The 13,142-nt window shown below is 40.4% G+C and overlaps 1 protein-coding gene across 6 annotated transcripts in view; it reads right to left on the minus strand.

Annotated features, from left to right (window-relative positions):
- oxr1a (oxidation resistance 1a) overlaps window positions 1-13,142 on the minus strand; it is a 389,372-nt gene that overhangs the window by 91,028 nt on the left and 285,202 nt on the right. For all 6 annotated transcript variants that reach the window (XM_007242109.4, XM_022668689.2, XM_022668688.2 and 3 more), the window contains one exon: window positions 10,430-10,515. In XM_007242109.4, coding sequence (XP_007242171.3) covers window positions 10,430-10,515 — 86 coding nt within the window. The remainder of the gene's footprint in view (window positions 1-10,429; window positions 10,516-13,142) is intronic.

The raw sequence follows: 13,142 nt of genomic DNA on the forward strand, positions 1-13,142 counted from the left end.
TATTAGCAGGGTGCAAGCTAACTACTTTCTAATACTAAATAACAGTTTCGTTTTTGAACTGCCACCAATGCAGTTAAATTATTTGACAGTTCCAACATGCTTGGAGGAGAACATTAAATCCTAAATCTTTCATATGAAAAAAATAGACATGTATTTAATTTTTCAATTTTACAATGCAATGACAAAAGTGGCTAAATGAAATAGCACTATGTCATATAATTAATCAAGAAATGATTGTATAAGTTAAAGTAAAAGTTGTGATGTGTTTTCCTGTGAATGAGCCTGAGCACTGGCCATAATGCTCATAGCAAGGTGATGTGATTTACTGGAAATTACTGGAAATGGAGCGAGGCGTAATAGTTGGTGTCAGATGGATTGGAGATTTTATTTCTTAAGCTGGATAGGCATTTAGCATTTCCTTACACCACAGAATGCATTACCACCCACAGTATACAGCAGCGCAGTGAGTGAAACGATCGTGACCAGTTGCATCTGGCTAGAATTGTCCATGTGTCAATTCTAGACAAATGACTGGCAGAAATCAGTACTATTCATATCCAATGCTAGCAACACATACATATCCTACAGGTTTTACACATTTAACAACTACTGTACATTTGCTAATAAGTTTTTTTTTTTATGAGCTGTTGCATCATCTAGCATAATGGCTAGCACTGCGCTGAGGCATGAAGAGAGGGGTGGGCTTTCAAGCCCCCCAGAGAGAGTGAGGTCAATTATACTCTCTGGGACTCCCGGCCACGGATGACTGTAAGATCACCAGGCATTAAAGCTGCATTCTTCTAAAGATAGGCCCAACAATTAGATGACACACCACTCAGGAGCCCTGCTGACTGAATTATCACAGATAAAGCAAATAATGTTGATTATATCAAAAAGCCATGCATATCACGCTCTGGAATATACTGTCTATGTTAGACACCATCTAAACAAGCTGCTTCTCATAGCTGATGTGTTAAATGTGGGAGTAATGGGCAAGAGTGAAGACTAGAGTGAATTTAACAAGGGCCAGATCATTATGACCAGATGACTAGGTCCAAAACATCTCCAAAACAGCAAGACTACTGTACAGAGGTCAGGAGTACCTACAGACAATGGTGTGATGTTGATGGTGTGGGACAAACTAAATGGCAACAGAAAACTTCATGGTGTACTTCATATATTATACAGTATTACTCTGAAATGGCTTAAACTCCCTAATGGATCAGATCTTATACTGTATTTCATTTATACTCTGATGTAAGAATTAAAAAATAAATAATAAATCAACAGGAATGTCCCCACAAGTTGGAGTTCCCACTCAAAAAGTCAGAAGAGCCTTACCAACCCAAAGTTCAAAATCCAAGATGGCTGCCCCAACCATCAACAGTAGTAAAAACAGTAGTATTAGGCAGTTTATTGTCATTTTTGTCTCACTAAATCAGTCGTAAACACAGTACTCTCCAACTTCTATCTTAAGACATGTTTCCATAATGTTTGGATGTGCAAAATACAGTAAAATGCAGTTTTAGCAACTGTAATCACTAACAATGTTAACCTGGGACAATGCAAAGAATAATAATAACCTAGGAACATAAAAAAATATATTTTGGAAAATATTTTGGTTTGATTCGCCATTAAACACTGGTAAATGATTTCAAAGCCAGTTGTAGTAAAGACTAAAGAGTTTGTAGATGTTTTGTAACAGTGTACAATTTTCTTAAACATTTTCAAATCAGGTGTGCTGTCATTTCTATCTCAGACATCCAAAATAAATGTAATACAGCATCAATATCCATGGGATGCGCAGACTGATCAGTCCACTTCTCAATTTACAAGACATTGAAAGATCTGCTGCTAATGTCTTGGTGCCAGATATCATTATACACATTTAAATGTCTTGTATGGTTCATGCCTGGGCATGTCAGAACTGTTCCAGTGGAGTATATATATACATTTAGATTTCATACCTATATCTTTGTGGTTGCAGAACTTACCCTATCTCTATTCTCCAGAAACGGTCTTTGACTAGATGTTGGAGCATTGCTATGAGGATTTGATTGTATTCAGCAGCACAAAAAAGTATAATGAGGTCATGATGTTGGATGATCACCACCCTACCTCATCCCCAACTCCTCAACTCATCACAAAAGTACTGGATGGAGCTCCATTATTCTAGAAACCACAGTTCTAAGGCCCAATCCCGTTTCACCCTTTGGCCCTACTACTTACCCCTACCCCTCTGTTTTGCGTGTGCACACCAAGAGGTAGGGGTGTCCTGATTCTTGTTAGGCTGGAGGGGTAGGTCAGCGGAAGGGATAGGGCTTGTTAGCCTTTCATACAGAGATTTTTCAGGCATACTTCAAACCTAGGGGTATGAAAATCACTGGTAAGATGGCAAAACAAGCGACCAAAAAAACTCATGTGTTTTCCTTGTTGCATAAGTATTTTCCTTGTTAAAAGTGACGACTAGTACTATATTACATATTTGTACTATTACTATTTGTAGTTTCAATGTTTAATAGCTGAATTTTTCATAACAAGCATACAAAAAAAGACTGTTAGTAGTTTGTCTCAGTAGCTAGCTAGCTTATCTAACTTTCCCAATCCACCTTAAATGGTGGAACAGCCGGCAGGGGCTGCAGCCTTAAAGGCGGAACAGAAAAATGTAATAAAATAAAAGCTAATCAAAGCTTATTTCCACTCCCCTAAACAGAGGAATTAAGGAATAGACAATAATAATTAATTTTTATAGCATCTTCCCCTTTCTGAAGACATACAATGCCTTTAAGGTAACTAGTTAACCAGCAGATAGGTTACTGAACTTTAGTCCCAATTCTTAGGGTGGAAGATTTCACAGTAAGTGGTAGGGTCAAGGGGTGAAATGGGATTGGGCCTAGCACTGCTCCACAGCTCGATACTGGTTTCTTTATACACCTCTAGCCAGACAACACCTGGCATTAGTCCTATGTTGCCAATAGGTTTATGTTTATTTTCTCCAGAGAGTCCTATTATATTAGCAATGCTTCCCTAGAGGAATAGACAAGCTGTGTTCACAAATACAGAGCATGTCTCATGTTATTGAGGGACAAGATGTATCCTATAAATAATTGAGAGATAAATAGCAAGGGATATACAGCATTCCAGCAGACACACACACACACAATTCTGTCACGTATTCTATAATCAGTCTCTCTGCTTTATGGGAAATGTGTTAATGATGCTCCAGAACGTGATAATGAGTCTGCACAGTATTCATATTTGAAGAAAAAAGAAAATACATCTTAAAGATCTGTCCAGCTGTCTCTCTTTAGCATTTAAACCCAGGCCATGTTCCTCTCTGTGGTTGGAGCTGAGCTGCCACACGGCCAGCATTTATCCAGTGGCTGCTGGATCCTCCTGTGTATCTGTCCATTGTGTTCCCACAGCCTTCTCTCTCCTTCCCTGAAGTCTAAACACCGTTTTAATTGGTCACGGGTGAGCCGATGGGTGGACCTCGCTGAACCGGGCCGCCGTATCAGTGGCTAAGCAGAAGGAATGCCGAATTGGAGCGCTCCTATTCTTCCTCCCGTTCCTTCAGTCTCTCTGGAGAGAAAGATTGCTTTCTGTGATAAAAGAGCGAGGCTTGCCTCTTTTCTGGCCAACCGAAGATTACAAACTTATCGGTGGCACTGCTAATGAAGAAATGAAACTGCAGATAAGGGCTAGAGATTAGAGGGGGCGCGAGATTAGCTGGAAACGGTTTTGGCAGACTGGCACATGTCAACACTTGGGCTGCTTCAAAGTGTTACTTTATCTACTGATTTAAATCTAACATATTTTTTGCACTATAAGGCACACCATATTATAAGGGGCATCATCAATAACTGTCTATTTTCTGGTCTATTTTCATACATAAGGTGCACTGGATTATAATGCACTTTTTTAGAGACACTATAAGGAACTTCGAATTCAGCAGATCTCAACAATAGGTGGTGGTGGGATGTAGTTAGCTAACCAAGTAAGCTAAGCTAAACAAAACTGTAATAAAAAAGACTCTACACAGATTTCTCCCCTGAAAACTGCTTATTTGGGTGAGTAAAGCACTTCCCTTTATTTACAGTAAGCTAAGACTCCTGAATTTATTCATTAGCATTAGCAGCCATCGCTAGTGGTAAGCGGTTCATCCCACATAGCTTGTTTTAACATGGTAAACACGCAGGCTACAGTCTGACATACTCCCCTCAGAACGATAAAAGTGCTAGCGCGGTTAGTGGCTGATGCTAAAGCTGCTCCAGCAGTGCTAGCTGGGGTTAGGAGCAGGCTACAGTCCGATAATACTCACCTCTAAACGGCTAAAGAGATAGCACTTAGCGCAGTTAGCGGGTAATGCTAAAGCTGCCGCAGCAGTGCTAGCCAGGGTAAGCAGCAGCCTATAGGCCAATAATACTCCAGAATTTCCCTCTGGGATCAATAAAGTATGTATCTATCTATTCACCTTTAAACAGTGAAATAGTGGTTAGCGGCTAATGCTAATGCTACTCCAGTCTCAGTGCTGGAGAAGTAACCTGTATGGCGCAATGACGATTTGTGCACAAATTAAAGGATTTTTAGTACATCTTATAGTGCGAAAAATACGGTACTATAAAGGATGACAGTTGAGTTGCGCCCTATCATATCATTAACAATCAATTTTGACACAGTAATAGTGTGAAAAAATCTATATCGTATAATGATAATAGCAGTATTGTGTTTTGAAAGCAGTCTTTTAATTTCATTATTTTATGTTAAATTATTTTTAATTTTGTCTCGGTAAGTTTGTATTGTTTACAAAATAGAAAAAAATACAGATTTTCTGGTTTGTACTGAATGCTTGAAGCTGTCATATAAAATAAACATTAACATTTATTTAGCTGCAGTAGTATATTCTTGATTATTTTATTTTTGTCATATCGCAAAGAACTTTATTACTGCATAAATACCCTGAAATATTGTGATATTATGTAAGAACTACAGTGGCTTGCAATAGTATTCATACCCCTTGAACTTTTCCATATTTTGTCACATTACAGCCACAAACATAAATATTATAAATATATTTCATTGGAATTTAATGTGAAAGACCAATGCAAAAGTGAAAGGAAAATTATGCATGATTCAAAACATTTTTTACAAATAAAAAAACTGAGAAGTGTGGTGTGCAAAAGTATTCAGTTCCCTTTTCTCTGAGTGCAACCAATTGCATTCAGAAGTTGCCTTATGACTGATAATGACTAAAAAAGAGTGTGTGTAAAAGTACAAATATTTCAGTCAAAAATCTCAGTCAGTAGATGTGCAAAGCTGGTGGAGACATACCCTAAAAGCAGCTGTAATTGCAGCAAAAGATGTTTCCACAAAATATTGACTCAGGGGGACTGAATACTTTTAAACACAGTTTTTTATTTGTTTTGAATCATGCAGAATTTTCTTTCCACTTCACAATTGTCTTTCACATTAAATTCCATTAAAATATGTTTAAGTTTGTGGTTGTAATGTGACAAAATATGGAATAGTTCAAGGGGTATAAATACTTTTGCAAGCCACTGTATTTCGCTCACCCCTAGATGAAGAGAATCACAGTTAAACACAGAATCAGGAAAGAGCTGGACAACAATAGTGTGCCTGGCAGGACTGCAAAGAGAAAGCTGCTGCTCTCCAAAAAGAACATTGCTGCCCATCTGCAGTTTGCTAAAGCTAACACAGATCAGCCAGAAGGTACTGAATCAATTACGTTTTTGTTAAAAAATTAGGGACGCACCCATGTGGAAATTTTGGGCCGATGCTGATACATACATCTATACATCTATAACTTACAGAGAACCTAGACACCAAGGTAAAACTTCTGAAATAAATGTAACTTTTACATACTTTACTATTTTATCTTTCAACCAACAATGTAGCAACATAACCAGTGTTGTCTGGTCCATTTTCGGCATACATTAATACATCAGCAAATATTGGTTTAAAAAATCTTGACATCGATGGCCAATGCCGATGATTAAAAAAAAAGCAATTATCAGCCGATACAGATATTATTCAGATATGATTATGCATCCCTAGTTTTTTAAAAAGTAAAAAGTATCATATTTGGAAAAGAAAAGGAAAACTGAAATCCAGCATAAAATATTATCCCATCTGTGAAACACGGTGGTGGTAGTTCAATCAATATTATTTGTCTGAACAAGCATTTGTAAGTGAAATATTAAATAATTTATACAGAATAATTACTAATTTATTGTAATGCACTGTGCCAAGCAATATACTAGTATTTTAAGCTTCATAACTAAAGATCACATAAGATACAAACCTTATTCATATAACACACCAAACAGCAAAATATACCCTAAAAGGTCAAGGTCAAGTAACATCAACCTATCATTAACTACTTGCAAGTAATCCAGCTCAGAAAAGCTGTAAGCATTGTGGGTAACTGCTACTCTAGGTCTCCTAACTTGGATTCAATCAGGATAACTTCCTCTATTTAACCAGCATAGTTCTGTTAACCTGTTGTCAAGTTGCAGTAAGTAATCCTGCTCAGAAAAAAGGCTAAAATCTTCCAATTTCTAATTAAATAGTTAGAAAAAAGTCCTTTTTATTCCTATAGCAGCCATACTCTGATTTAATGGTGTGTACGTTTATAGTTTTATTAAATAGTATTAATAATCATTCAAAAATGAATGCAAACCATTAAAAAAACATTATTATTATTGTTCAGTTTGAACCAAAGTTTTTTATTTTATTTCAGTGCATCACTAGTGGTAGTATCATGGCTTGGGCTGTTCTGCTGCATCTGGTCCAGACAGCTTGCCATCAATGACAGAGAAATTAAATTCTAAATTATACCACAATGTAAACTCTGAAACTAATGTCTGAACATCTGTCCATAAACTGAATCTCTAAATAAAAAATCTAATAAACAAATGGATGAAAGTGTATCAGAGTTAAACACAGTAATTACCAGCAGTCCTCTTTAATTACGCCTGAAGTTTGATCCGTGTTTATAAACAGCAGAGTATCATCCAGTGTCAGAAATCACATAAGTGAGTCTGTTTGAGATGACTTGATGACTCAGTGTGGTTTGAAGCGAGTGGTTAATGACTCAGGCCTGCGCTTTCCCAGCGCTTATTAGCAGGGTACATCTCGATCAGCCATAACATTAACACCGGTGAAGTAAAGTGAATAACATAGATTGTCTTTATCTATAGGGGCATCTGTCGAAGAGGTGGAGCTACATATTGTATTAGGCAGCAAGTGAACAGTCAGTTGTTGAAGCTGATTTGTTAAAAGCATGACAGAAGCGCAGGCATAAGAATCTGAGCCACCAGATTGTGAATCAGAACATCTTAAATACATCAGGCAGGTCTTGTGGCATGGTCCAAGACACAAGACACCCAGTAATCCAGAGATAGGGATAGGATCACAGGAAAACACCTTCAGAGGTCTTGTAAAGTACGTGCCTCCAATGGTCAGAACTGCTGAGGTAGCACAAGTGAGACCTACCGTATTTTTCGCACTATGAGGTGCACTTAAAATCCTTTAATTCTCCCAAAAATCATGAGTCAACCTTATATAATCTAGTGCACCTCATGTTTGAATTCTACCAGTCAGGTTGTTAGAAGCAGTAAAGCCACTCCATCAAAATACAACATTATACAGGAGTTTCAGTGAAGTTTCTCCAGCACCGAGACTCCAGACTGAAGCAGTATTAGCATTAGCCACTAAACAAGCTAAGCTACACTTGTTAAACATTACATAAATACATTTCCACGATTTTTTCATTACTTTTCCATGCCTTCAAAGCAAATTTCCATGACCACACGATCTTTAAAACACCAGTGCAGACATGGACAAAATATTATAAACTATAATCAAAATTGATAATAGGCCTAAAATGAATTTGATTAAAAAAAAATATTTTTAAGCAAGGTTGACACAGAATCTTCAGTAATAAAATGTGTCAAATCCTGAGAGATTTATTGTGTAGGGCTAAATTACTAAACTATATGATCTGATGTTTTTGTTAGCTCAAAATAGCTTCTCCGGCAACAAATGAAAAACATTTGTAGAGCAAATTTCCATGACTTTTCCAAACCAAAATTTCCTGCTTCTAACCATGGCTAGCACTGCTGGAGCAGCATTAGCATTAGCCGCTAACTGCGCTAAGTCTTTTGCTGTTCAGAGGTAAGTATATCATACTATAACCTGCACATTATACATATAACCTGCAACATTTTAAGACAAGCAATGTGGGAGGAACTGCTAGCTAAGTGAAGGGCTGTCATTTAGTTTTTCTATTAACAAACTGCATAATGAATTTTATTTAGTTTTGGTCATAAAAAATAGGTAATTAACGAGTCGCTTTCGTCATAGTTTACAATAGCAAAATTAAGACTGGTTGAGGGCCCTGAGCAACGGATTGAGCAGTCAAATCCAGAATGCAATCAAATCCTCACAGCAATGTTCCAAAATGTAGTAAGTCTAGTAGTGTAGTAGAGACTCAAGTATGTGTCCCAATAATTTTGTCAATTTAAGGCTTATATATATATATATATATATATATATATTATTTTTTTCCTTGCATTTAATTTGAGAAGGCAGTGGTATCAAATATCAGTATCGGATAACAACAATATCAGCAGGAGTTAATTCCGTATCATTCCATCCCTACAACAACTCCTCCCTGAGATCCCTAATTCTCACAAGACTTGCCATGGCACCCAAGCTGAGGTTGGCAAACCTCCACCCGTTTCTCTCTCCCTCTCTCTCTCTTTCTCTTTCTCTCTCCCACTCCCCAGTACCTCTACCTCTCTCGCCCCTTTGACAGATCCCTCATCACAGCTCTTGCACTGTTGTCATGCTCCACTGAGAAAAACAACAGAGCCTGTCGATCACTCTCGGGCCGACAGTGATGGACGGGTGGAGGAGGTGTTGGTAGTGGTGGGAGGGGAGAGGTGGGGGTGTTGGGGAGCTGTGGGGAGGTTGTTGGCATAGTCGGCGGTGGTGGGGTCTTGGAGCGATGCCTGGCTGCTGAGGGTCACAGGAAAGCGGCCTCAGAGGGGCGCTGGGGGACCCTGGTGACCCGTGGTAACTGGGGAGCGTGGCACAGATGGCCCGTTCTGGTGCTTCCTGGTACCTGTTATGAACTGGGTCGCGTTCCAATCCGCCGGGCTCTGTGACGGTGCTGGTTGCCAGGGCCGGTCTGCGGCCGTCTCAGCTGGCCTGCTGGTATCGGGGAGAGAGAGCTGCCTGTCTGCAGCTGGAAATTTGAGGGTCATTTCAAGAACATGACAAGGCAGAGAGAGCTCTCAGCTCTGTTTCTAGCTCTCTCGCTCCCTCGCTTTCACTCTCTCTCTCTTTCACTCGCTCTCTCTGCCTTTGGCTCAGTCTTTCTCCACCATGCTTATCTCGCTGTCTCTCACTCCATTTTCCAGCTCACTATATTCTCACGGGTTTAGTCTCTTTCTCTTTCTTCACTCTCCACTGTCTGGTTCTCTCTCTCTTGCTCTCTCTCTCTCTCTCTCTCTCTCTCTCCATACATATATTCATCCCTTGCTCTCTCCATCTCTCTCTCGCTCTCTGTTTTGCTGTCTCTCCTCTATTTCCCCTTTTCTCTCTGCCTGTCTCTCCTCCTATTCCTCTCTCTCCCCTGCTGTGCTTATGTCTCTTGCTCACTTTCATGCTTTATCTTTCTCTCTCTTTCTCTCTCTCTCTCTCACATGCACACGCTCTCTCTCTCTCTCTCTCTCTCTCTCTCTCTCTCTCCCTCTCACGTCACACGGACGCCAAATCAATAGGAATGCTAACACGGATGGAAGGTCATTTGTGAACGCTGGCAGCAGTGTGCGTCTTGTTAAGCACTTCGGCACAAATGCATTCTTTCACACAACACACACAAACACACACACACACACACACATTCATACATACATGGTAATAAAATGGTGGGACAGCTATGTAAACAAACTCTCTCTCCTGCTTCTGCTTGTTCAATCATTTACCAGAAAGCAGAAGCTTGCTCCGTCATCCACAGCAAAACAACACAAGACCCCGCTGACCAACAACAACGCCGCTCAGGTTGTTGACGTCCCACCTTTCCACCTTTCTTGCTCCTCGTTCTTCTTCACGGACTGTCACAGACCGCATGCTCACATGTGCCTGCTGTAAACAAGGCAGGAGAACCACAACAGAACGTCCTCCTACCACAACACAGCGCCGTAGCCACATGCCCCTCAATGACAGCAGCGGCGGCAGCAGCAGAAGCAGCATCCTGACAGGGACGTCCACCAGCCCACCAGCCCACCAACCCACCAACTTACCAACCTGCCACCGAGCCCAGAGACCTGGAGACTCGGACACATACACATACACACACGTACAGGCGTTTTAAAATGGAATTAGTACATCGTCTACTTACAGAATACTCGATGGTCCCCTTGGGTCGCTGGAAGGACATGCGGCGGCTGGCGTCCTTCTTGTCGGGGGTCTTCTTCTGGCCCGTATCTGAAAGCAGACGAGGCAAGGTTCTCATTACGTTCATCCTCCTCCTCTCAGCTCGTCACAAGCTGCCGCTTTACCCAGCCTTGTGGCTAGACAGCTCATTCGTCAACGGCCGGGCGAACGGAACGGCTCCTGCCAGCCAAGCTAGAGCTCTGCGAGCCGATCCTCTCTCGCCCTGCTTTCGCTCTCTCTCTCTCTCTCTCTCTCACTTGCACGCTCTCTCTCGCTTGCTCACACCCCCTCCTTCTTCCCCTTCTCCCTCCCTACCTTCCCCATTCTCCCTCTCTCTCTCTCTCTCTCTTCATCTCGCTCTCTCCATCTCGCGCTCTCTCTCTCCATCTCGCGCTCTCTCTCTCCACACACCACAATGACAGCGTCTTCACCTTGCTTCTGCCTCCTGCTGTTTCTGTCTCGCAGACTCAAGACACCTTAACCTCCATGAAGGGTGTCCAGAAGAGAGTGTATATATAAATGTGCCTGTATATTCTGTTATATATATATATATATATATATATATATAGAGAGAGAGAGAGAGAGAGAGAGAAAGAGTGAAGGTTATCTGTAGTTCCTAGATGGACATGCAGGTACATTGCATACAGGCAGGTGCACGTAGGTGGTCTGATGGAATGCCTGTGAGATGTTAAAGGGGTACTTGATGTATTCCGCTATCCTCCCGCTCTGTATGCAGAGGGCCAGAGGCTAACAGGTTCCTCACTCACTTGAGTTTGTGTGACAAAAGTGAGGCTCAGCTGTAGAGCCATGAGTCATACAGCAGCTCTGCTATTTCTGGGGCTCTGGATGCTGATCAGGAGACTCAAACCGCCGATGCTGGAAGCCTTATTGCCTTTGATCGCCCCTTGCCGAGCAAAACATGCCGAGATCGAAAAACACGCGGGGCTCATATGACTGATAGCCAGAGAGTTGCCGATCCTCAGGTAATACTTCCAAAAGGATCCTGCATTTATAATACATGAATAAATGCATTCATAATGTATCATAAGGCATACGTGACAAATTGCTCAGCAGGGACCAGCATAATCGCTCATAAGTTATTATAGTCTTATGCACAGAACTTTATAAAATTAAGCTTATACAACTTAACATAAAGTGTGCTATATGGTTACAAAATGTATATACAGAGGTATGAAAAATTTGGGCACCCCTGATCATTTTCATTCATGATTTTCCTTAATAAATCACTTGTTGTTTGGATCAGCAGTTTCAGTTAAATATATTGTGAAATGAAGTGTATAGGATTTACAGAAAGAGTGTAATAATTCTTTAAACTAAAGAGGCTCTGAATGGTCCAGCGGACTAAAGCGCTTCCACTATGATCTGTAGATTGCCAGTTCGAATCCTGTTCATCTAGCTTGCCATCAGCTGCACAATTGGTCTTGTGCTCTTTGGGTGGGTAGATGGTGCTCTGTCCCCACATCACTCCAAAGGGTGATGTCGATTAGCACGAGGCGTCTGTGAGCTGATGTATTTGAACCTAGTCGCTGCACTTTCCTCCGAGTGCGCTGTGATGCTACTCAGTAATGCTGCATCAGCAACAGTTAGAAAAGAGGTGGTGGCTGACTTCACATGTATCTAAGGAGGCATGTGTTAGTCTTCACCCTCCTGGTGTGTTGGGGCATCATTAGTGATAGGGGGAGTCCTAATGAGTGGGTTGGGTAATCAGCCATGTAAATTGGGTAGAAAATGGGAAAAAAATTTAAATAAAATGATTTTTAAAAAATAAAAATGTAGCAGGTGCACACAAAAAAAATTACATCAATATTTAGTAGATCCACCTTTTACAGAAATAACAGTTTCTAAAGGCTTCATAAAGCTTCCAATGAGAGTCTGGCTTCTGGCTGATGGTATTTGGGACCATTTTTCTTTACAAAACATCTCCAGTTCAGTCAGGGCTGACGGTGAATACAGGATTAATAGTAATAGTAATAGTACTGAGATATGTCTAGAAACAAGAAATTCCAATAAGAGTATATCCAAGAGTATTCCAATTATGAGTATATCCAATTATGCATGTCATTTAATTCACAAACATTCTGCTTCCCTGTCTGAACACATATGTAGGTGTTTATGTTTATGTGGGAGTTAATTAATTGTGAATAGGATGTAAATAGTGTAAATAGGAATCAGGAGGCAGACAGACATTAACAGACTGAAAGAGACAGCAGGAACAATACGTTAAAGTAACAATCATAGATGGAAAAATGGGTGACAATTGGATTATATTTCTCTAATTTTGACAATCCTAGGAACAGATCAAATAATAATCTAAAGTTAGGTAAACAGCGGCTTTGTGCAAAGCTCCTCAGTGCAGTGAGTATCAGAACAGTACCTGGATACCCCTCTCGAGAGTACATCACTCAGCCCATTACAGTTAGTATCAGAACACTAACTTGATACCCCTCTTGAGAGTGCTTCACTCAACCCATTAAAGTGAGTATCAGGCCACTAACTTGATACCCCTCTTAAAACTCCATCACCCAGTTTAATGAGTATTACAACACTAACCAGAAACTCCTCTCAAGAGTGCATCTCTCAATACAGTGAGAATAAGAAAAGTATTCCTCTAAAGAGTAAACCTCTCACTTCAGTGAGTGTCAGAACACTAACCAGAA

The sequence above is a fragment of the Astyanax mexicanus genome, chromosome 1 (assembly GCF_023375975.1).
Source record: "Astyanax mexicanus isolate ESR-SI-001 chromosome 1, AstMex3_surface, whole genome shotgun sequence".
In the NCBI taxonomy this organism is placed as follows: domain Eukaryota; kingdom Metazoa; phylum Chordata; class Actinopteri; order Characiformes; family Acestrorhamphidae; genus Astyanax; species Astyanax mexicanus.